This window comes from Hypanus sabinus, chromosome 13 (genome assembly GCF_030144855.1).
Source record: "Hypanus sabinus isolate sHypSab1 chromosome 13, sHypSab1.hap1, whole genome shotgun sequence".
Lineage (NCBI taxonomy): Eukaryota > Metazoa > Chordata > Chondrichthyes > Myliobatiformes > Dasyatidae > Hypanus > Hypanus sabinus.
In genome coordinates this window covers 67,886,792-67,912,739 of record NC_082718.1, presented here as the reverse complement: position 1 = coordinate 67,912,739, position 25,948 = coordinate 67,886,792, and the positions used below count along the sequence as shown (strand labels likewise).

At 47.5% G+C, this 25,948-nt stretch overlaps 1 protein-coding gene across 1 annotated transcript in view; it reads right to left on the bottom strand.

The window, feature by feature from the left end:
• LOC132403374 (chloride anion exchanger-like) overlaps positions 1 to 25,948 on the bottom strand; it is an 85,606-nt gene that overhangs the window by 37,235 nt on the left and 22,423 nt on the right. Inside the window, exons 8-9 of the mRNA XM_059986791.1 lie at positions 5,130 to 5,277; positions 999 to 1,112 (exon numbers count right to left, since the gene is read on the bottom strand). Coding sequence (XP_059842774.1) covers positions 999 to 1,112; positions 5,130 to 5,277 — 262 coding nt within the window. The remainder of the gene's footprint in view (positions 1 to 998; positions 1,113 to 5,129; positions 5,278 to 25,948) is intronic.

Genomic DNA, 25,948 nt, shown 5'->3' with positions numbered 1-25,948 from the left:
GGACTGGAGTACCTGAGTTATAAGGAATGATTGAAAGGGATAAAGTTATAAGGAAGGATTATATTCCTTGGAATGTAGAAGATTGAGAGGAGATCGGATAGAAGTACACAAAATTATAGGGATATAGATAGGGTAAATGCAAGCAGGCTATTTCCACTGAGGTTGGGTCGGATGACAACCAGGGGCCATGGGTTCAGGATGAAAGGTTAAAAGTTTAAGGGAAACATGAGGGGAACTTTTTCTCTCAGAGTGTCGTGAGAGTGTGGAATGAACTGCCAGCGCAAGTGGTGCATGTGAGTTCAATTACCATGTTTAAGAGAAGTTTGGATAGGTGGGATGTCAGTGGTAGGGGTATGGAGGGCTTTGGTCCCAGTGCAAGTCGATGGGAGTAAGCAGTTTAAATGGTTTCTGTATGGACTGGATGGCCAAAGGGCCTGTTTCTATGCTGTACTTTTCTATAACTCTGATGAGAGACAGAGAGGTGGGGGTGTCCAGAAGTAAGCAGGTAGCATGGGATGACCTTGTGCACAAAGGGCTGTCAGCTAATGTGTTAGATAGGCAACATGAGCTTGGACTTTTATTGCAGGAGCTCTGTGCTCCATTTCTACAGAACCTGATTTGAGGGCATCTGGAATATTGTGGACAAATGTCACCGCCCTACCCCTGTGATCAACGGTGTGCAGGGAGGATTCACCAGACTGCATGCTGGGATGGGGGCTGCTTGTATCCTAAGGAGAGATGAAATAGATTCTCACTGTGTCCCTGACTTTCAAAGAATAAGAAGCGATCTGACTGGAAGGCAAAACATTCCCATGAGACGAATGTGGAGCTGTCAGAGTGTCAACTGTCACTAGTGCGTGGGAAATCATTGGAAATTCCCTACCTGAGATGCCCTGTGTTTGGGACAGTGGCTGACAAATGCATTAGTGCAGGGAAGGGCCGTTGAGGTGAAAAGTGAGTCAAGGACAGTGAAAATGGCAAGGTGTGAGTTCCTGTACCTGTGTTTTTCCTCCTGTGCTCTCCTGAACAGCCGTCCTGGAGAGAGCAGTGCTTGCTGCAAATCCCCGAAACGCACCACAGAACATGTTGCTGATTCCAAAAGCCACCAGCTCCTGCGAAAGGAAGAGCAGTTTCCTTTCATTACCTGCCCCTGCTGGATCCACACTGACATCACAGGCTCCAGTTCTCAACGCCATCTCAGCCCCCAAGCCCCCAAAACACCCATCCCCCCATTTGCACTGCAGTTTCCCCATAAACACACCACACAACCTCATAAACAGCCCAAATACATGAATTACCTTTCAAGGAATTGTAATTCTGACCTTCTCAACTGAAGTCAGTTATGTTCAACTGATGGATTAGGACTAGTCCAATTGACCCAGAGAAGACTAGGAGTGGATCAGGTCTGACAGTGTATCGTGCTGATGGAGTAGACCAGGAGCGGACAAAGCCTGACAGCAGATTGGACTGATGGAGTAGACCAGAATGGACCAGGTCTGACAGTAGATCAGACTGATGGAGTAGACCAGGAGAGGACAAGGAGTGAATCAGGTCTAACAGCGGATCAGACTGATGGAGTAACTCTTAATATGATTGAATTCACCTGGAAGTTTGAGGAGAAACTAAAGTCAGATGTATCAGTATTACAGTGGAGTAAAGGGAATTAAAGAGGCATGAGAGAGGAGGTGGCCAGAATTGATTGGAAAAGAACACTGGCAGGGATGATGGCAGAGCAACAGTAGCTGGAATTTCTGGAAACATGGAGCAATTCGGAAGCCACAGGGTGTGTGTGTATATCCCAAAGAGGAAGAAGTATTTTGAAGGCAAAATGACATAATCATGGCAATCAAGGGAAGTCAAAACCAACATAAAAGCGAAGGAGATGGCAAATAATAGAGCAAAAATTAGAGGATTGGGAAGCTTTAAGAAAGCTACAGAAGACAACTAATAAAGCTGTTAAGAAACTAAAGATGGAATTTGGAAGTAAACTAGCCAATAATATTGAAGAGGGTATCAAAAGTTTCTTCATATATATGAAGTGTAAAAGAGGGACAAGTGTGGACATTGGACCGCTGGAGAGGTAGTAATGGGGGAAAACAAAATAGCAGATGAACTGAATAAGTATTTTGCACAAGTCTTCACTGTGGAAGTTCCAAATATCAGGCCATGAAGTGTGTGAAGTTATCATAACTAGACAGAAGCTGAAAGGTCTGACGGTACATAAGTCACCTGGACTAGATGGTGTACACCTCAGAGTTCTGAAAGTGGTGGTTGAAGAGTCTGCAGAGGCATTAGTAATGGTCTTCCAAGAATCACTAGATTTTGGAATGGTTCTGGAAGACTGGAAAGTTGCAAATGGCACTCCACTCTTCATGAACAGAGACAAGCAGATGAGAGGAAACTACAGGCCGGTTAGTCTGATCTCAGTGGCTGTGAAGATGTTGGAGTTGATTATTAACAATGAAGAGTTAGGGTATTTGGAGGCCATAGTCACCGTGGTTTCTTCAAGGGAGAATCTTGCCTGACAAATCTGTTGGAATTCTTTGAGGAAGTAACAAGCAGGATAGACAATGGAGAATCAGTTGATGTTATGTGTCAATGACTTAATGATGGAATTGATGGCTTTGTTGCAAAGTTTGCAGTCATCATAAATATAGGTGTAGGGGCAGGTAGTTTTGAGGAAGTAGAAAGGCTACAGAAGGACTTGATTAGGAGAATGGGTGAAGAAATGGCAGATTGGGAAGTGTATGGTCATGCACTTTGGTAGAAGAACGAAAGGGTTGGCTATTTTCTAAATGGAGAGAAAATACAAAAAACTGAGAGGCAAAAGGATTTGGGAGTCCTTATGCAGGATTCTTTAAAGGTTAACTTGCAGATTGAGTCTGTGGTGAGGAAGGCAAATGTAACGTTAGCATTCATTTCAAGAGGACTAGAATATAAAAGAAAGGATGTAATGTTGTGACTTTATAAAGCACTGGTGAGGCCTCACTTAGAGTATTATGAGCAGTTTTGGGCCCCTAATCTTAGAAAGGATGTGTTGAAACTGGAGATGGTTCAAAGGAGACTCACGAAAATGATTCCAGGAATGACTGGCTTGTCATATGAAGAGTATTTGATGGCTCTGGGCCTGTATTCACCAGAATTCAGAAGAATGAGGGTTGACCTCCTTGACACCTAAAGGCCTTGATAGATTGAATGTGGAGAGGATATTTCCTTTGAATCCTCTAAGGCCAGAGGACAGAATAGAGGGGCATCCTTTTAGAACAGAGATGAGGAGGAACTTCTTTATCCAGAGAGTGGTGAATCTGTGAAATTCGTTGCCACAGGCAGCTGTGGAAGCCAAGTCTTTATGCATATTTAAGGCAGAAGTTGATAATTCTTGATTGGTCAGGGCATGAAGGGATGTGGGGAGAAGGAAGGAAGCTGGGGCTGAGAGGAAAATTGGTTCAGCCATGATAAAATGGCAGAGCAGACTTGATGGGCCAAATGGCCTAATTCTGCTCCTATATCTTATGGTCTAAACCAGGAGAACATAAGAAGTGGATCAGGTCTGTCAGTGGATTGGACTGATGGAGCAGACCAGGAGAGGACAAGGAATGAATCAGGCCTGACAGTGGATCGGACTGATGGAGTAGACCAGGAGAGGACAAGGAATGGACCACAATTGTTGAAGAGAGGCTGAGAAACAAGAGCATGACTTTGCCCAAGAAACAAGCTGCTGCAGGAACTCTGTGGGTTTTTGCCACTCCACTTTTCCTGCCCGGATGAAGGGTCTCGACCTAAAATGTTAATTCGTCACTTCCTGAACAGATGCAGCCAGGCTCACTAAGTTCCTCCAGCAGTTTGTGAGTTACTGCCAATTCTTGTGTCTGCTGTCTGTGTCTCTGAGGTTTGGCACGATAGATTTTGGGAATGGGACAGAGCTCAAGCTGTGGGATGGCTGGATGGATGGATGGTAATTACACAGATGGGTAGATTAGAATAGACGAGTTCCAGCTAGAGTCTCAATGGAGGAGCTTCCCCCTCCACCCACCTTTCTTTACTGCTTTCATTCACTGAAACAGGGAGGGAACATTTCAAATTGAGGGTGCCCTCATCATGGCAAAAGAGGAGGCCGTGCGCCAACATGTTAGAACGGGAATGGGGATCAGAATTAAAATGGTTGTTCCCCCCCCCCCAATTTTTTATACTGGCTTCATCTATCACCTTCCAGCTTGTACTGCTTCCCCTCCTCCCACCTTCTTATTCTGGCGTCCTCTCCCTTCCTTCCCAGTCCTGAAGAAAGATCTCAGCCAGAAACATCGACTGTTTATTCCTCTCCATAGACACTGCCTGACCTGCTGAGTTCTTCCAGCATTGTGGGTACTGCTCTGGATTTCCAGCACCTGCAGAATCTCTTGCATTTGTGAGAGGGACAGGATTTGAATTTTTAATGTTCCAGGGGTTCAGTGTTTTGGATGGATAAATTCACTGATGAGAATTCCCAGGCTTGTGGGAAACAAGGGAGGAGTGCAGGGTTCCTGATGGAGACATTTATATCTTCACTGGCCTCAGGTGAGGTGCCAACAGACTAGTGAGCAATATAGGTGATTCCTTTATCCAAGCAAGTCATGGGGAATACAGCAGATTGTAATACAGCAGCCATTATAACAGTGGGAACCCTACTAGAAAATGTTCTGAAGGAACGATTCCGCACCCGGAAAGGCAGGGACAAAGCATAGCCTGTGAATCAGAGTCTATGGGATTCCACCTTCCTCAAACACATCATTTTTTCTTCTTGCTCATCTGCTCTTCCAATTTCCTGCTCCATTCCCTTTTCTCAGTTTTCACAATACCACTCTATTTTCCCACCCTCTCTCTCACTTCCTTCTCCCCTCATTCCCTCCTCTACCTACTCCCTCTCCTCATTCTCCTCCCCTTCTACCTCTTGCCCTCCCTATTCCTCTCCATCTCCCCTCCACTAACCCCCATTACCCAATGTGGCCCCCTTCTTCTCCTCATTTCTCTCCATCCACCACTTCCTTTCATTTTCCCTGTCCATCCCCCACCCACACCACTCTCCAGCCTGCCCATCACCCCCCACCATTGCTCAGGTCTGGACATGTGTCCATCTGTCCTCCCATACACACCTGGTTTCCATCGATAGTGTAGTCATGCTTAATGGAATAAACTTTGGCCACAGAGAATGCAACAGCGAAACCAACAATGGCAACTGAGAAGGCATCTCCAAAGCTCTGCTGTAGGACGGCAGTGTTGGGTGGAAGGGGAGTCTGATAACTTAAATACAACATCCATTATTACTTCCATAGACCTCACAGCAGACCCACCCCCCACCCCCCCACCCCGCCATTTGTCAGATATCTGCTGCATCCTCTGTTTCCAAACACCCTCATCCCACACATCCAAACTGCTCCACCGAAACAGTGACAGCTTGTGAAGAGCTGGAGGGAACAATCCCAGCTGGAATGCAGGTAGCATCACCACTCGCAATGCAAGGCCGGTGCTAATGTGGAGAGTGTAGAAGGTTTGAATGGGATGTAGGATGAACTGCCGGGTGAGAAGTGGCACATGGAATTCAATCCAGAAAAGTGTGAAGTGAAACACTTCCAAAGATTGAAGCTAATGGTTCTCAGTAGTGCAGAGGAGCAGACAGATTTTGGGGTCCAAGCCCACGGATCCCTTAAAGTTGCCTCCATGTTGATAAGGTGTTTATGAAAACTTCTGCTGTGTTGCCCTTCATTAGTTGAGGGATTGAGTTCAAGGGCCACAAGTTAATGTTGCAGATCCATAAACCTCAGGTTAGACCACACTTGGAGTATCATGTTCAGTTCTGGTTCCTCGTTATATGAAGAATGTGGCAGCTTTAGAGAGGGTGCAGACGAGATTTATCAGGATGCTGCCTGGGTTAGGGAGCATCTCTTATGGGGATAGATTGAGGAAGCTAGGACTTTCTTTTTTGGAGTGAAGAATGAAAAGGGGTAATTTGATAGAGGTTACAAGGTTACAAGAAAATTGATAGTGGATAGACAGACAACACACACAATATGCTGGTGGAACAGAGCAGGCCAGGCAGCATCTATAAGGAGAAGCACTGTTTACGTTTCGGGTCTTGGCCAAATTGAATTTCCAACATCTGCAGATTAACTCGTGGATAGACAGAGACATTTTTCAGGGCACAAACAGCTAATACAGGACGGGGCCTAAATTGAAAGTGGTTGGAGGATAGTATGTTGGGGGGAGTCAGTGGTAAGTCTTTTCCACAAAGACTGGTGAATCCATGCAATGGGGGGTGCTATAAGCAGATATATTAGGGATATTTAAGAGACTAGCACTGCTTGTAAGACAACTGGAGGATTATGGACTGCATAAGAAAAAGGTAGTTCATGGAGTACAATGGCAACATGATGTAAGCCAAAGGGTCTGTACAGTACTTTACTACGGACAATGTGAAACCTACAGGTACCACTGCAGCAACAATAGTTAGTCACATGAGATGGGATTTTGCAATCAAATGCTTGATCACACAGCAGGTGGACAGCTCCTTCTGTGCTAACAACCCAACACCCATCAATGATTGAAAGGTGGGAAAAGCAGAGAGGGCAACATGACAACATTTACAACACGACACCGGTCCCATTGAAACAGGTCTTTAATCAGTCCAACCTACACAGCTCCAACCCCAGTCAGACTGATATAACTCCTACCATGCACAAACACACAGCCCCAACACACCGTTCAACTGACACTGCTCCGAAACCTGGTCCCACTGACACCAATTCAGCACCCAGACCCACTGACACCTCAACCCACCCTTACCCACTGACACCAATTCAACACACAGTCACACTGACACCTCCCCTACAGCCATAACCACTAACACCAATTCAACAACCAGTCTCACTGACACTTCAACCCCACCCTTACCCACTGACACTATTTCAACACCAAGTCCCACTAACAACACTCCCACAGCCTTACCCACTGGCACCAATACAACACCCAATCCCACTGATATTTCAAACCCACACTTACCCACTGACACCAATTCAACACCCAGTCCCACTGACACCAATTCTACACCCAGTTCCAATGACACAAATTCACCCAGTCCCACTGACACCTCAACCCCACCCTTTTCCAATGACACCAATTCAAAACCCAGTCCCACTGACACCTCTCCCACACCCTTACCCACTGACACCAATTCAATTCCAGTCCCACTGACACCTCAACACCACACTTACCCACTGACAGCATTTCAACACCCAGTCCCACTGACAATGCCCCACATCCTTCCCCACTGGCACGAATTCAACAAACATTCCCACTGACACCTCCCCTACACCCTTCCCCACTGACACGAATTCAACACCCAGTCACACTGACACCTCAACCCCACCCTTACACATCGACACCAATTCAAAACCCATTCCGAATGACACCTCCCCCACACCCTTACCCACTGACACCTCAACCCCAACCTTATCCATAGACACCAATTCAACACCCAGTCCCAATGACACCTCCTCCACTCCCTTACCCACTGATACAAATTCAATTCCAGTCCCACTGACACCTCAACACCACCCTTACCCACTGACAGCATTTCAACACCCAGTCCCACTGACAACTCCCCCACACCCTTACCCACTGACACCAATTCAACACCCATTCCCAATGGTGCCTCCACCACACTCATACCCACTGACACCTCAACCTCACACTTACCCATTGAGACGAATTCAACACCCAGTCCCACTGACACCTATTCAGCACCTAGTTCCAATGACACAAATTCAACACCCCTCACTTACTCACTGACACCAATTCAACATCCAGTCCCACTCACACCTCAACCCCATCCTTTCCCACTGACACCATTTCAATACACATTCCCAATGACACCTCCTCCACTCCCTTACCCACTGATACAAATTCAATTCCAGTCCCACTGACACCTCAACACCACCCTTACCCACTGACAGCATTTCAACACCCAGTCCCACTGACACCTCCCCCACACCCGTACTCACTGAAACCTCAACTACACCCTTACCCACTGAGACAAATTCAACACCCAGTACCACTGACACATCAACCCCACACTTATCCACAGACACCAATTCAACACCCAGTCCCACCAACACCACCCACACATCGTTACCCACTGACACCAATTCAATTCCAGTCCCACTAACACCTCAACCCCATCCTTTCCCACTGACACCATTTCAATACACATTCCCAATGACACCTCCTCCACTCCCTTACCCACTGATACAAATTCAATTCCAGTCCCACTGAAACCTCAACCCCATCCTTTCCCACTGAAACCAATTCAACACCCATTCCCAATGGCACCTCCACCACACCCGTATCCACTGACACCTCAACTCCACACTTATCCATTGAGACAAATTCAACACCCAGTACCACTGACACATCAACCCCACACTTATCCACAGACACCAATTCAACACCCAGTCCCACCAACACCACCCACACATCGTTACCCACTGACACCAATTCAATTCCAGTCCCACTAACACCTCAACTCCATCCTTTCCCACTGACACCATTTCAACACACATTCCCAATGACACCTCCTCCACTCCCTTACCCACTGACACCAATTCAATTACAGTCCCACTGACACCTCAGCACCACCCTCCCCACTGACAGCATTTCAACACCCAGTCCCACTGACAACTCCCCCACTGACACAAATTCAACACACAGTCCCACTGACATCTCAAAACCACCCTTACCCACTGACATCAATTCAACAACTATTCCAAATGACACCACAACCCCACCCTTACCCACTGACACCAATTTAACTCACATTCCCCGTGACACCTTCCCCACACCCTTACCGACTGACGGCAATTCAACAACCAGTCCCACTGTCACCTCCCCCTTAGCCTTACCCACTGACACTAATTCAACACCCAGTCGCCCTGACTCCTCAACCCCGCCCTTACTCACTGACACCAATTCAACAACCATTCCCAATCACACCTCCCTCACACCCTTACCCACTGACACCTCAACCCCGCCCTTACTCACTGACAGCAATTCAACGCCCAGTCCCACTGACATCTCAAACAGATCCTTACACACTGACACCAATTCAACACCCATTCCCAATGGCGCCTCCCTCACACCCTTACCCACTGACACCTCAACCCCACCCTTACACACTGACACCAATTCAACACCCATTCCCAATGGCGCCTCCCTCACACCCTTACCCACTGACACCTCAACCCCGCCCTTACACACTGACACCAATTCAACACCCATTCCCAATGGCGCCTCCACCACACTCATACCCACTGACATCTCAACCCCACACTTACCCATTGAGACGAATTCAACACCCAGTCCCACTGACACCTCAACCCCATCCTTTCCCACTGACACCATTTCAACACACGTTCCCAATGACACCTCCTCCACTCCCTTACCCACTGACACCAATTCAATTACAGTCCCACCGATACCTCAACACCACCCTTAGACACTAACACCAATTCAACACACATTTCCAATGACATCTCCCCACACCCTTAGACACTGAAACTAATTCAATTCCAGTCCCACTGACATCTCAACACCACCCTTACCCGCTGACAGCATTTCAACACCCAGTCCCACTGACAACACCCCACATCCTTCCCCACTGGCACGTATTCAACACACAATCGCACTGACAACTCAACCACACCCTTACCCACTGACACCAATTCAACAAACATTCCGAATGACACCTCAACCCCACCCTTACCCACTGAAACCAATTCAACAACCATTCCTACTGACACATACCCCACACCCTTACCCACTGACACTAATTCAACACCCAGTCGCACTGACGCCTCCCCACACCCTTAGACACTGACACGAATTCTACACCCAGCCCTACCGCCACCTCAACCCTACCCTTACGCATTGACACTATTTCATCACCCAATCCCTCTGTCACCTCCCCCCAGCCTTAGCCTCCGACACCAATTCAACACCAAGTCCCACTGACACCCCAACACCACCCTAACCCACTGACAACTCCCCCACACCCTTCCCCATTGACACAAATTCAACATCCTGTCCCACTGATGCCAATTCAACACCCAGTCCCACTTACACCTCAACGCCACCCTTACCCACTGCAACCCCACCCTTACCCACTGACACCTCCCCCTCAGCCTTACCCACTGACACCAATTCAACTCCCATCCCACTGACACTTCCACCCCACCCGTACCCACTGACAGCATCTTAACACACAGTGCCACTGATACCTCAACCGCACCCTTTCTCACGGACACCATTTCAACTCCCAGTCCTACTGACAACTCCCCCACACCCTTACACATTGACACCCATTCAACACTCAGTCCCACTGACAGCTCAGCCCAACCCTTCCCCACTGACATGAATTCAACAACCATTCCCCCGACACCTCCTCCACACCCTTACCCACTGACACCTCAACCCCGCCCTTACTCACTGACAGCAATTCAACGCCCAGTCCCACTGACATCTCAAACAGATCCTTACACACTGACACCAATTCAACACCCATTCCCAATGGCGCCTCCCTCACACCCTTACCCACTGACACCTCAACCCCACCCTTACACACTGACACCAATTCAACACCCATTCCCAATGGCGCCTCCCTCACACCCTTACCCACTGACACCTCAACCCCGCCCTTACACACTGACACCAATTCAACACCCATTCCCAATGGCGCCTCCACCACACTCATACCCACTGACATCTCAACCCCACACTTACCCATTGAGACGAATTCAACACCCAGTCCCACTGACACCTCAACCCCATCCTTTCCCACTGACACCATTTCAACACACGTTCCCAATGACACCTCCTCCACTCCCTTACCCACTGACACCAATTCAATTACAGTCCCACCGATACCTCAACACCACCCTTAGACACTAACACCAATTCAACACACATTTCCAATGACATCTCCCCACACCCTTAGACACTGAAACTAATTCAATTCCAGTCCCACTGACATCTCAACACCACCCTTACCCGCTGACAGCATTTCAACACCCAGTCCCACTGACAACACCCCACATCCTTCCCCACTGGCACGTATTCAACACACAATCGCACTGACAACTCAACCACACCCTTACCCACTGACACCAATTCAACAAACATTCCGAATGACACCTCAACCCCACCCTTACCCACTGAAACCAATTCAACAACCATTCCTACTGACACATACCCCACACCCTTACCCACTGACACTAATTCAACACCCAGTCGCACTGACGCCTCCCCACACCCTTAGACACTGACACGAATTCTACACCCAGCCCTACCGCCACCTCAACCCTACCCTTACGCATTGACACTATTTCATCACCCAATCCCTCTGTCACCTCCCCCCAGCCTTAGCCTCCGACACCAATTCAACACCAAGTCCCACTGACACCCCAACACCACCCTAACCCACTGACAACTCCCCCACACCCTTCCCCATTGACACAAATTCAACATCCTGTCCCACTGATGCCAATTCAACACCCAGTCCCACTTACACCTCAACGCCACCCTTACCCACTGCAACCCCACCCTTACCCACTGACACCTCCCCCTCAGCCTTACCCACTGACACCAATTCAACTCCCATCCCACTGACACTTCCACCCCACCCGTACCCACTGACAGCATCTTAACACACAGTGCCACTGATACCTCAACCGCACCCTTTCTCACGGACACCATTTCAACTCCCAGTCCTACTGACAACTCCCCCACACCCTTACACATTGACACCCATTCAACACTCAGTCCCACTGACAGCTCAGCCCAACCCTTCCCCACTGACATGAATTCAACAACCATTCCCCCGACACCTCCTCCACACCCTTACCCACTGACACCAATTCAATTCCTGTCCTTCTGACACCTCAACCCCACCCTTACCCACTGACACCAATTCAACACCCAGTCCCACTGACACCTCAACCCCTCACTTACTCACTGACACCAATTCAACACCCAGTCCGACTGACACCTGAACCCACACCCTGTCTTACTGACACCTCTCCTATACCTGGTCCACTGACGCCTCCCCCCCATCCTGTCCCAACGATTTACTGTGTTGTCACGTGGTCACCTACATGAAGTGAGTGTAGTCACATGGTCCATATACAGGAATTGCGTGCAGTCATATGATCCAACTACTGGAAGTGAATGAGGATATTGCTCCTCTTTTCACACTAATCTTTGCATCCTCACTGTCCAGCCATGATGACAAAATGATAAAGGGCATCGATAAAATGGATATCCAGAGAACTGTTCTCAGAGGAGAAATCACAAATACAAGGTGCGTAATTTCAAGGTGATTGGAGGGAATTAAAGGGGAGGTGTCAGAGTTAGGGTTTTTATACAGAGATGGTGGGTATATGGAACATGCTCTCAGGTGTGGTGATAGAGGCAAATACTTTAGGAACATTTAGAAACTTCTAGATCAGCGCATGGTCCATTTCCAGAAATAGAAAAATGGAGAACTAAGTGGAAGAGAATAGACTGAGGTTGGTTAGCACAAGGCCTGTACTCTGTTGTTATGTTCTACATTCTATCTTGAAATTAACAGTGAAACTGTGATCAATCACTGAGCAGCAGTACGCAAAGAGCCTCTTTTTCAATCACGTCTGCAATCAAGATTTAAAAGGCAGATCTTTGCGGCAGTTTTTCGGAGTTGGACTGTGATCAAACACCAAGTGGGATTCATTAGAAAGGGCAAAAAAAAATAACACAACTACAAGCAGAGCGGCCAGTCTTTGGACTGTGCCAGTGTTTAGAGTGGTGTGTCTCTTCAAGATCAGCAAGATCAGGGTTCGGCGAGGTAATGTATCTCTTTCTTGCTTTAAGAAAGTTACTCCCTTTCTGTTCTTACATATTCATTCCACATCTGCTAGGCTATTGTAGTTTAGAGAGAATAGCTCCAGGGGCATTATTTTGTACTGTGTGTGGGATGTGGGAAGTGTGGGAGACTTCAGGTCTCCTAGATGAACACAACTGCACCATCTGCACTGAGCTGCAGCTCCTAAGAGAACATATTAAGGAACTGAAGCTGCTCGTATGTGACAATGAGGTGATGAGAGATAGAAGCTACAGGTCGCAGGAGACAGCTAAATGGGTGACTGCCAGGACAAGGAAGGGAAATGAACAGCAGGTGTAGAGTGTATCTGTGACCATTCCCCTCAATAATAAGTATGCAACTTTAAATACTACTGACAGGGATAACCTAACTGTGGGGGGAGGTGGGCGGCCCCCTGGTCACAGTGACCAGGTCTCTGGCACTGAATCTGGTGCTGTGGCTCAGAAAAGCAGAGAGATGAAGAGGATGGGACTGTTGATAGGAGATTCTTTAGTCAGAAGAACAGAGACAAGATTGTTTGGGTGCAATAGAGACACCTGGATTGTATGTTGCCTCCCTGGTGCCAGGGTCTGGGATGTTTTGGTTCGGTTCCATGGCATTCTCAAGGGCAAGGGTGAGCAGCCAGAAGTCTTGGTACATTTTGGCACCGATAGAAAAGGTAAAGAGATCCTGAAGAGAGATTTTAGAGAACTGGGTAGAAAGCTGAAAAACTGGACCTCTGGGGTAGTAATCTCTGGATTTCTGGCTGTGCCACATGCCAGTGAGGGTGAGAATAGGATGATTTGGCATGTGAATACATGGCTGAGGAACTGGTGTGGTTTCAAGTTTACAGATCATTGGGATCATTTTTGGAGAAGGTATAACCAGGGGTGCAGTGCTGTTGGAGCTCACAGGAGCACCGCTCTGGCACATCTGTGAAAAAAAGTCAAAATAAACAAGTGGGGAATTTAACAGCGGCTGCATATTAAATAGAGGGAATTTTACAAAAGTGGGGGTTGGGGAGATGGGGTGGTAGCTGGTGGGGAAAATATCATTAATAACATTAGGATACTTGATCGTTTTTGGTGAAATCCTGGAGCTGTGACTGTTTTTTATTTAGGTATTTGTGAAATTCCTCCGCGCTCGACCCGTTGTCCCAGCATACCCTGCTGTAGCCTCCCGCCATTTCACAGATCCTCAGTCTCTCTCCAGCACTCATTCTTTGAGCATTGTTCACCGAGAAAATAAAAATCTTAGATCTTTTGAAAAGAGGCTTGTCGCTTGCCGAAGTGGGCCGTAAGGTCTATAAGAATGTATCAAGCATTTGCACAAAGCAGAAAGAAACTGAAATTCCTGGAAGTGTTAGTGCTACTCCTATAATGGCAGAAATGGTCTCTGTGGTTCGTGATAAAGTGCTTGCAAAGACGGAGAAAGCATTAAGTATGTGGCTAGAGGACGTGTCACAGAAGCACATCCCTGTTGATGGCAAAATTATGCATGAAAAAGCACCACCTCTATGAGCACTACAGTGAGGGGGTTGAGGAGAGTGAGAGGAAGGAGGTTAAGGCTAGTAAGGGATGGCTGGCTGGCTATGTAAAGTGCTATCACCTCAAGAACTTAAAGATCATGGGAGAATTGGAAGGATGTAATAAAGAAATGGAGGTCATTTAAAGGTGAAATTTTGTGGGTACAGAATCTTTGTGTTCCTGTTAGGTTGAAAGGAAAGGTTAAAAGTTTGAGAGAGCCATGGTTTTCATGGGATATTGGAAACTTGGTTCGGAAAAAGAGAGAGATCTACAATAAGTGTAGGCTTATTAAGTGTAGGTGCTCGAGGAATATAAAGAATGTAAAAAGAATCTTAAGAAAGAAATTACAAAAGCTAAAAGAAGATATGAAGTTGCTTTGACAAAGTAAGGTGAAAATAAGTCTACAGTTACATTAATAGCAAAAGGATAGTGAGGGATAAAATTGGTCCCTTAGAGAATCAGAGTGGACAGCTATGTGTGGAGCCAAAAGAGATGGGGGAGATTTTGAAGAATTTCTTTTCTTTGGTATTCACTAAGGAGAAGGATATTGAATTGTGTAAGGTAAGCAAAACAAGTAGGGAAGTTATGGAAACTATGGCAATTAAAGAGGAGGAAGTACTGGCGCCTTTAAGGAATATAAAAGTGGATAAATCTCTGGGTCCTGACAGGATATTCCCCAAGGACCTTGAGGGAAGTTAGTGTAGAAATAGCAGGGGCTCTGACAGAAATATTTCAAATGTCATTAGAAGTGGGGATGGTGCCAGAGGATTGGTGTATTGCTCATGTTGTTCCATTGTTTAAAAAGGGTTCTAAGAATAAATCTAGCAATTAGTAAGTTAAACCTAGTAAGTTTGACATCAGTGGTGGGTAATTTAATGGAAAGTATTCTTAGAGATGGTATATATAATTATCTGGATAGCCAGGGTCTGATTAGGAAAAGTCAACATGGATTTGTGTGTGGAAAGTCATGTTTGACAAATCTTACTGAATTTTTTGAAGGGGTTACTAGGAAAGTTGATGAGGGTAAAGCAGTAGATGTTGTCTATATGGACTTCAGTAAGGCCTTTGACAAGGTTCCACACGGAAGGTCAGTTAGGAAGGTTCAATCTTTAGGTGTTAATACTGAAGTAGTAAAATGGATTCAACAGTGGCTGGATGGGAAATGCCAGAGTAGTGGCAACCTGTTTGTCAGGTTGGAGGCCGGTGACTAGTGGTGTGCCTCAGGGATCTGTACTGGGTCCAATGTTGTTTGTCATATACATTAATGATCTGGATGATGGGGTGGTAAATTGGATTAGTAAGTATGCAGATGATACTAAGATAGGAGGCATTGTGAAGTAGGTTTTCAAAGCTTGCCGAGAGATTTAGGCCAGTTAGAAGAATGGGCTGGAAGATGGAAGATGGAGTTTAATGCTGAGAAGTGTGAGGTTCTACATTTTGGCAGGAATAATTCAAATAGAACATACAGGGTAAATGGTAGGGCATTGAAGAATGCAGTTGAACAGAATGATCTTGGAATAGTGGTGCATAGTTCCCTGAAGGTGGAATCTCATGTGGATAGGGTGGTGAAGAAAGCTTTTGGTATGTTGGCCTTTATAAATCAGAGCATTGAGTATAGGAGTTGGGATGTCATGTTAAAATTGTACAAGGCATTGGTAAGGCCAAATTTGGAGTATTGTGTACAGTTCTGGTCACCAAATTACAGGAAAGATGTCAACAAAATAGATAGAGTACAGAGGAGATCTACTAGAATGTTACCTGGGTTTCAGCACCTAAGTTACAGAGAAAGGTTGAACAAGTTACATTTTTATTCTCTGGAGCATAGAAGGTTGAGGGTGGACTTGATAGAGGTAATTAAAATTATGAGGGGGATAGATAGAGTTGACGTGGATAGGCTTTTTCCATTGAGAGAAGTGGAGATTCAAACAAGAGGACATGAGTTGAGAGTTAGGGGCCAAAAGTGTAGGGGTAACATAAGGAGGAATTTCTTTACTCAGAGAGTGGTAGCTGTGTGGAAGGGGCTTCTAGTCGAAGTGGTAGAGGCAGGTTCGATATTGTCATTTAAAGTAAAATTGGATAGGTATATGGACAGAAAAGGAATGGAGGGTTATTGGCTGAGTGCAGGTCGGTGGGACTAGGTGAGAGTAAGCGTTCGGCACGGACTAGAAGGGCCGAGATGGCCTGTTTCCGTGCTGTAATTGATATATGGTTATATATGGAGAATAGGCATCGGCTAATACCGAGGCAGCATCAGCATTCTCAGAAGAGCTCAAGAAACTCTTGTCATTGTTCCCTAAACAATGCAGTATAACAACTATACTGTATGTCACATCATGGCTGCAGTACCACAGATCAGCAGATGACACCAGGACAAGATTTGCTTCAGACCTCTGAACACATATTATGCTTGCCCCTTTGTGGAAATTACTGTGAATCTTCTCATTGGTGGCATTTGGTAAGTAGGTAATTACTTTTAAATTGGTGAAATACATGATTAACGTCTTTTTCTTTACTTAATTGATAATTATATTTTATGATAATTAGTGAGTGCAACCGTGCAATACTTTGTCATATTATTCAATTAAGTATTATATGTTTTATTGTACCAGTTATACATTGAAATGTAGCGATAGGCTATAATCTTGTTAATCTCTTAACTATTATATACTTCTGTGGAGTTCTGGAATTCATCTATTTCTTTCATCTTGGTTTAGTGCTTGACATTATAAGAAGCCTTATTCATATATATTTATGTCACACCCAATTTGTGTACCTGCTCATTACAAACAGTAGTAAGGCTGTGATCTCAAATTACAACAGGAGATAGAAAATGCATGACAAAAGTTACAATCATGTGAATAGGGCTTCTTATATTGTCAAGGAAGTTGCCCAGTACATGAAATGAGCAGGTACACAAATTGGGTGTTGTGGCGACCCACTTCCTCGGGCACTCGAACCGGCTCACAAATAGCCTGCGTGCCAGCATAAAGGCCAGACACAAAAGGGCGCCAAGTCTGCTTCACCAACAAAGGGAAAAGCCCGCGCAGGACTGTGAATACGTGCCCCCTACAGCATCCGCGCCTGGGGAGGGCGGGATCAGGGAGGCTTTAAAGCGAGGGCGCAAAGTCCGAATAAAATATTTTTTAACTGCAGTTTACCGACTCCGTGTCGTTATTTCAGCGCTGCGTGTAGCACACCACTACAATTGGTGACCCCGACGGCCCAAACAATATTTGGGCCGAAGATGAACAACGCCACATCTGTTCATGCAGTTTCGTTAAAACTGCCAAACTTCTGGACGCTGCGACCTCACCTATGGTTCCAGCAAGCAGAAGCCCAATTCCACGTTCAGCAGATAACCTCGGAGGACACACGTTACTACTACTTGGTGAGCTCCCTCGACCAGGACACAGCGGCCCAGGTTGAGGAGTTCATACAGTCTCCCCCAGCGGACGGCAAATACACGGAATTCAAAGCCCTGATCATACGGACTTTTGGACTCTCACGGCGCGAGCGGGCTGCCCGCTTACTGCACTTGGGTGGTTTGGGAGACAGACCTCCATCGGCTTTAATGAATGAGATGTTGACTCTGGCCGGAGGACACAAACCCTGCCTCATGTTTGAGCAGGCATTCCTGGAGCAGCTGCCCGAGGACATGCGCCTGCTGCTGTCCGACGCGGATTTCAGCGACCCCCGGAAGGTGGCAGCCCGGGCGGACTTGCTGTGGAACGCCAAGAAGGTGAGTGGGGCGTCCGTCGCACAGATCACCAGGCCACGATCCCAGTAGCAAACCAGACCAGGCCTGGCCACAGAGCCCGCTAACCCCAGAGGCAGGGGTGAGGCGACCAATGAACAATGGTGCTTCTATCACCAGCGGTGGGGCACAGAAGCCCGCCACTGTCACCCGCCCTGCAAGTTCCTGGGAAACGCCAGGGCCAGCCGCCACTGATGGCTATGGCGGCTGGCCATCGGGATAGCCTCCTGTATGTGTGGGACAAGCAGTCGGGACGCCGTTTTTTGGTCGACACTGGTGCCGAGATCAGCGTCTTACCTCCAATGAGTTCTGACACCTACAACAGGGCACCGGGTTCCACCCTGAGGGCTGTGAATGGCAGCACAGTAAGGACCTATGGCACCCGTATGGTGCAGCTACAGTTCGACTCCAGCCGGTTCACGTGGGACTTCACACTGGCCGCCATAGCCCAACCGCTTCTGGGTGCAGATTTTTTGAGGTCTCACAGCCTACTGGTCAACCTGTCAAGGCAGAGACTGGTCCACGCCGACACCTTTCAGACGTTCTCCCTGGGTGAAGCCCAGTTGCCAGCCCCTCACCTCGACTCCATCACGCTGTCCGACAATGACTTCAACAGGGTCCTGGCAGATTTCCCATCAGTTCTGGCACCGCAGTTCACGGCAGCCATGCCCAGACACGGCGTACAGCACCACATCCTGACCCAGGGACCACCCCTCCACGCCCGTGCTCGGCTTCCCCCGGACAAGCTCCGACTGGCGAAGGAGGAGTTCAAGAGGATGGAGGAATTGGGGATCAAACGGCGGTCCGACAACCCATGGGCCTCTCCCCTGCACATGGTGCCCAAAGCGACAGGGGGCTGGAGACTATGCAGCGACTACCGCAGGCTGAACTAGGCTACAACACTGGACCACTACCCTGTGCCGCACATTCAGGACTTTGCAGCAAACCTGCACGGCGCACGGATCTTCTCCAAGGTAGACCTCGTTTGGGGATACCATCAAATCCTGATGCATCCGGACGACGTCCCCAAAATGGCACTCATCACCCCTTTTGGCCTTTTCGAGTTCCTCCGCATGCCGTTCGTCCTGAAGAATGCCGCACAGACATTTCAGCGGTTAATGGACGCGGTGGGACACGACCTGGACTTCGCTTTCATCTATTTGGACGACATCCTCATAGCCAGCAGCAGTTGTCAGGAGCATCTGTCCCACCTCCATCAACTCTACGCCCGACTGAGTGAATACGGCCTGACAATCAACCCGGCCAAATGCCAGTTCAGGCTCGACTCCATCGACTTCCTGGGCCACAGGATCACTACAGACGGGGCAACCCCTCTGCCCGCTAAGGTAGACGCAGTCCGCCATGTTCCCCGACCCACCACAATCAATGGCCTTCATGAATTCATGGGTATGGTAAATTTCTACCACCGCTTCCTCCCTTCAGCTGCCCAAATCATGCCCGAATCATGATTCAGAGGACATGAATCATGTTCACCCTGATGTCGGGTAAGGGCAAGACATTACCTGGGACGAGGAGACCGCCGCCGCTTTCATTAAAACGAAAGAAGCCTTGGCGAACGCCACAATGCTAGTACATCCCAGAATGGACGTCCCTACCGCCCTCACAGTGGACGCATCTAACACGGCAGTCGGTGGGGTACTGGAGCAACTCATCGAGGGTCGCTGGCAACCCCTGGCGTTTTTCAGCAAACACCTGCGACCACCCGAGCTCAAATACAGTGCTTTCGACCGGGAACTGTTGGCGCTATACCTGGCAATCTGGCATTTTAGGTACTTCTTAGAAGGTAGGCCCTCCATCGCGTTCAGCCCGCCAGCAGCGCCATCTGTCCTACATCTCTGAGTACACGACGGATGTCCGGCACGTCTCGGGTAAGGACAATGTCGTGGCGGACGCGCTCTCTCGCCCTAACATTCATGCCCTTTCCCAAAGGGTAGACTTTGAGGCACTGGCAGAGGCACAGCAGACAGACGAGGAGATCCCTAGTTACAGAACCACAATCTCCGGTTTGCAGCTCCAGGACCTCCCCGTCGGCCCAGGTGAGAGGACCCTACTCTGTGATGTCATCATCGGCCAACCCCGTCCCGTTGTCCCGTCATCCCGGCGGCGACACGTTTTCAACTCCATTCATAACTTAGCGCACCCCTCCATCAGGACAACCGTCCGGATGGTCTCCAGCAGGTTCGTTTGGCACGGACTCCGCAAGCAGGTCAGTGAATGGGCCAGAACGTGCATGCACTGCCGGACGGCCAAGGTGCAGCGGCACACCAAAGCTCTGCCGCAGCAGTTCCACCCCACCCACCGGCGTTTCGACCACATTCATGTGGATATTGTGGGCCCCCTGCCAGTGACACGTGGAGCGCGGCACCTCCTCACTATTGTGGACTCCTCACCAGATGGCCAGAGGCGATCCCGCTCACCGACACCACCTCCGAATCTTGCGCCCGGGCACTGATCGCCACCTGGGTATCCCGCTTTGGTGTACCGGCCCACATTACCTGTGACAGAGGCGCCCAGTCCACCTCCGGCCTGTGGTCAGCTATGGCCAGCCTTATGGGGACACAGCTGCACCACACAACTGCCTGCCACCCACAGTCAAACAGCCTGATAGAGCGTTTCCACCATCACCTAAAGTTGGCTCTCATGGCCCACCTGAGAGGAGCTAACTGGGTGGACGAGCTTCCCTGGGTCCTACTCGGCATCCGCACGGCACCCAAAGACGATCTGCACACCTTGTCGGCCAAGTTGGTGTACGGCGCACCCCTGGTCGTCCCCGGGGAGTTCAGACCAGCCCCAGGGGGGCAAGAGGAAGAACCCGCAGCAGTCCTGGACAGACTACGCAAGAGGCTCGGCAACCTGGCCCCCATACCCACTTCGCAGCATGGGCAGAACCCGACCTACGTACCCAAAGACCAGCAGAACTGTAAGTTTGTGTTTGTACAAAGGGGCGGGCATCGGCCACCGCTACAGCAGCCCTACGAGGGGCCATTTACGGTGATCAGGAACAACGGGTCCACGTTCGTGCTGGACGTTGGGGGGAGAGAGGAGGTTTTCATGGTGGACTGACTCAAACCGGCCCATGTGGACGCGGTGCAACCGGTTAAGTTTCCGGCACCGCGGCACAGAGGCCGACCTCACAAACAGTGTCCGGCCCAGACTGTGGACATTGGGGGGTATATCGCCGGTTCTTGGGTGGGGGGTAATGTGGTGACCCACTTCCTAGCGCACTCGAAGCGGCTCACAAATAGCCAGCGCGCCGGCATAAAGGCCAGTCCCAAAAGGGTGCCAAGCCTGCTTCACCAACAAAGGGAAAAGCCCGCGCGGGACTGTGAATACGTGCCCCCTACAGCATCTGCGCCTGGGGAGGCTTTAAAGCGAGGCCATGAACTTCGAATAAAATCTTTTTTAACTGCAGTTTACCGACACCATGTCGTTATTTCAGTGCTGCGTGTAGCACACCGCTACAGTGTGACATATATAGAGAGAGGATATAGGAAGTGGCAAGCATTTTGTCACCTCCGGCACCTAAAAAATTACCAATGCACCCCTCTGTATAACCTGTACAAAAGGGGGTCCAATATCTTTATGGGCGGGTTTGCTAGAATTGTTAGGGAGAGTTTAAACTAATTTGGCAGGGGGATGGGAACTGGAGTGATGGTGCTGAAAGTGAGATAGCTGGTTTACAAACTGAGGCAGTGTGTAGTGAGGTTCTTAGCAAGGAGAAGCTGATGATAGACAAAATTGGAGTCAACAGGATGAGTTGCAATGTAAAAGGCAGAACAGGGTGATGAATACAGGACTGAAGGTGTTGTATCTGAATACCACTCAGTATACAGAATAAGGTAGATGAACTTGCAGCACAGTTGCAGATTGGCAGGTATGATGTTGTAGGCATCACTGAATTGCGGCTGAAAGATTATAGCTGGGAGCTTAATGTTCAAGGATACACATTGTATGGAAAGGACAGGCAGGAAAGCAGAGGGGGTGGTGTGGCTGTGTTGGTGGGAATGAAATCAAATTAGTAGAAAGAGGTGACACAGGATTGGAAGGTGTTGAATCATTGTGGATAGAGCTAAGGAATTGCAAAGGGTAAAAAGTCTCTAACGAGAGTTATATACAGACCCCCAAACAGTAGTAAGGCTGTGATCCCAAATTACAACAGGAGATAGAAAATGCATGCCAAAAATTACAATCATCATGGGGGATTTCAATATGCAGGTAGACTGGGAAAATCAAGCTGCTGCTGGATTCCAAGAGGAGGAATTTCTAGGAAGCCTACGAGGTGGCTTTTTAGAGCAGTTCATGGTTGAGCCCACTAGGGGATCAGCTATTCTGGATTGGGTGTTGTGCAAAAAATGGAAATTGATTAGGGAGGTTAAGGTAAAGGAACCTTTAGGTTTACAGTGATCATAATATGATAGAATTCATCCTGAAATTTAAGGAGAAGCTAAAGTCAGATGTATCATCAGGGTAAGGGGAATTACAGAGGCATGAGAGAGGAGCTGGCCAAATATTATTGAAAGGGAAGACTAACAGGGATGGCAGCAGAGCAGCAACGGCTGGAATTTCTGGGAGCAACTTGGAAGGTGAAGGATATATATATATATATATATAGCCCAAAGAAGAAGACGTTTTCTTAAGGCAGGTTGACGCAACCATGGCTGACAAAAGTCAAAGCCAACATACAGTAAAAGCCAAGGAGAGGACATATAATGAAACAAAAATTAGTGGAAAGCAGAGGACTGGGCATCTTTTAAAAACTAACAGAAGGCAAATAAATAAGTCGTTAAGAAGGTAAAAAGTTAAACTAGCCAGTAATATTAAAGAAGATACCAAGAGTTTCTTCAGATATAAAGTGTAAAGGGGAGTTTATAAGGCATTGGTGAGGTCTCACTTAGAATATTGTTAGCAATGTTGGGCCCCTTAGAACTGATATGCTGAAACTGGAGAGGGGTCAAAGGAGATTAACAAAAATGATTCTAGGATTGAAAGGCTTATTATACCAGGAGACTGTGATAGCTCTGGCCTTCAGAAGAATGAAGGATGACCTCATTGAAATCTATTGAATATTGAAAGGCCAAGATAGAGTAGATGTGGAGAGGATGCTTCCTATGGTGGGAGAGTCTAAGACCAGAGGACATAGCCATATAACCATATAACAATTACAGCATGGAAACAGGCCATCTCGGCCCTTCCAGTCCATGCTGAATGCTTACTCTCACCTAGTCCCACCAACCTGCACTCAGCCCATAACCCTCCATTCCTTTCCTGTTCATATACCTATCCAATTTTACTATAAATGATGATATCGAAACTGCCTCTACCACTTCTACTGGAAGCTCGTTCTCCACAGCTACCACTCTCTGAGTAAAGAAATTCCCCCTCGTGTTACCCCTAAACTTTTGGCCCCTAACTCTCAACTCATGTCCTCTTGTTTGAATCTCCCCTACTCTCAATGGAAAAAGCCTATCCACGTCAACTCTATCTATCCCCCTCATAATTTGTATTCTATCAAGTCCCCCCTCAACCTTCTACACTCCAAAGAATAAAGACATAACTTGTTCAACCTTTCTCTGTAACTTAGGTGCTGAAACCCAGGTAACATTCCAGTAAATCTCCTCTGTACTCTATCTATTTTGTTGACATCTTTCCTATAATTTGGTGACCAGAACTGTATACAATACTCCAAATTTGGCCTTACCAATGCCTTGTACAATTTTAACATGACATCCCAACTCCTATACTCAATGCTCTGATTTATAAAGGCCAACATACCAAAAGCTTCCTTCACCACCTTATCCACGTGAGATTCCACCTTCAGGGAACTATGTACCGTTATTCCTAGATCACTCTGTATTGTATTGTATTGTATTGTATTTTTGTATTCTTTTTGTATTTTCGTATTTTGTATTCTTCAATGCCCTACCATTTACCATGTATGTCCTATTTGGATTATTCCTACCAACATGTAGCACCTCACACTTATCAGCATTAAACTCCATCTGCCATCTTTCAGCCCACTCTTCTAACTGGCCTAGATCTCTCTGCAGGCTTTGAAAACCTACTTCATTATCCACAATGCCACCTATCTTAGTATCATCTGCATACTAACTAATCCAATTTACCACCCTATCATCCAGATCATTAATGTATATGACAAACAACATTGGACCCAGTACAGATCCCTGAGGCACACCACTAGTCACCGGCCTCCAACCTGACAAACAGTTATCCACCATTACTCTCTGGCATCTCCCATCCAGCCACTGTTGAATCCATTTTACTACTTCAATATTAATACCTAATGATTGAACCTTCCTAACTAACCTTCTGTGGGGAACCTTGTCAAAGGCCTTACTGAAGTCCATATAGACAACATCTACTGCTTTACCCTCATCAGCTTTCCTAGTAACCTCTTCAAAAAATTGTCAAACATGACCTTCCACGCACAAATCCATGTTGACTGTTCCTAATCAGACCCTGTCTGTCCAGCTAATTAGCCTCAGAATAGAAGGACATCCTTTTAGAATAGAGATGAGAAGGAATTTCTTTAGTCAGAGGGTGGAAACTTTATGGAATTTGTTACCACAAGTGGCTGTGGAGGCCAAGTCATTGGGAATATTTAAGGCAGAAGTTGATAGATTCTAAATTAGTCAGGGCATAAAGGGATACGGGGAGAATGCAGGAGACTGGGGCTGAGAGGGAAAGTGGATCGGCCATAATGAAATGGTGGAGCAAACTCAACGGGTCAAATGGCCTAACTCTGCTCCTATGTCTTATGGTGTTGGCCAGGAAATCTGAGCTGCCAGTCTTGCTCATTGTGCAGGTGTAATATCAGAGTTCTGTTGACCCTCCCATACCATGAGTCAATCTGCCTCACCCGCCAGTCTTCTTGCACTAGAATACACACAGTTCAGCTTGTCAGTCCTTCCTTGCTCTCTGCTCTGCCCCTGGATGGGCTGCCTGCTGGACTCACTCACCTTAATCTCTCTATCTGCCTCAGTTTTCTCAACTGTCAATCTACTACTTTCAATCATCACACCACTCTGCTGCACATTTAGACCCTCCTGAGGAACACTGCCCCTTCTCCTTGAGAATATCCTGCAAACTCTCAAAGGCATTCTTTGCCTATGGCACTCAGGAGGCAAAATACCATCCTGGAGTCTTGACACAGCCACAGAATCTGCTATCTGCCCCCCTGACAATAGTGCTCCGTATCTCCACCCTCCTCTGCTGTACATCAGAGCTGGTCATGGCATAGAGCTGGCTGCTCTCCCCAGGAAGGCCATCCTCCCAACAGCATGCACTGGGAACCCTGGTGTGGTGGAGACACACGTGTCACTGAAGCACCAGCAATGATCCAGAGGAATTAGAGGCAAACACAAAACATTGTAATCTCAAGATCACAAATTCAGTCAGAGAGCAAAATGGAAAAATTGAAAACACTTGTAATAGTTCTGGTCACCACAGTAAAGGAAAGATTAATAGTAATAGAGAGAGAGAGAGAGAGGGAGAGAGAGAGAGAGAGAGAGAGAGAGCACAAAAGACTCACGAAGACATTGCTTGGAAAGAAGGGCTGTCCTTATAAGAAGAGATCAGTTAGGCTGGTATTACTCCCACAAAACAGAAGAGGCTGAGGGGTGACCTTATCAAATTATGAGAGGCTTAGACAGGATAGATAGAATTATTTTCCCAGGGCAGGGGAATCTAAAACTAGTGGGCACAGATTTA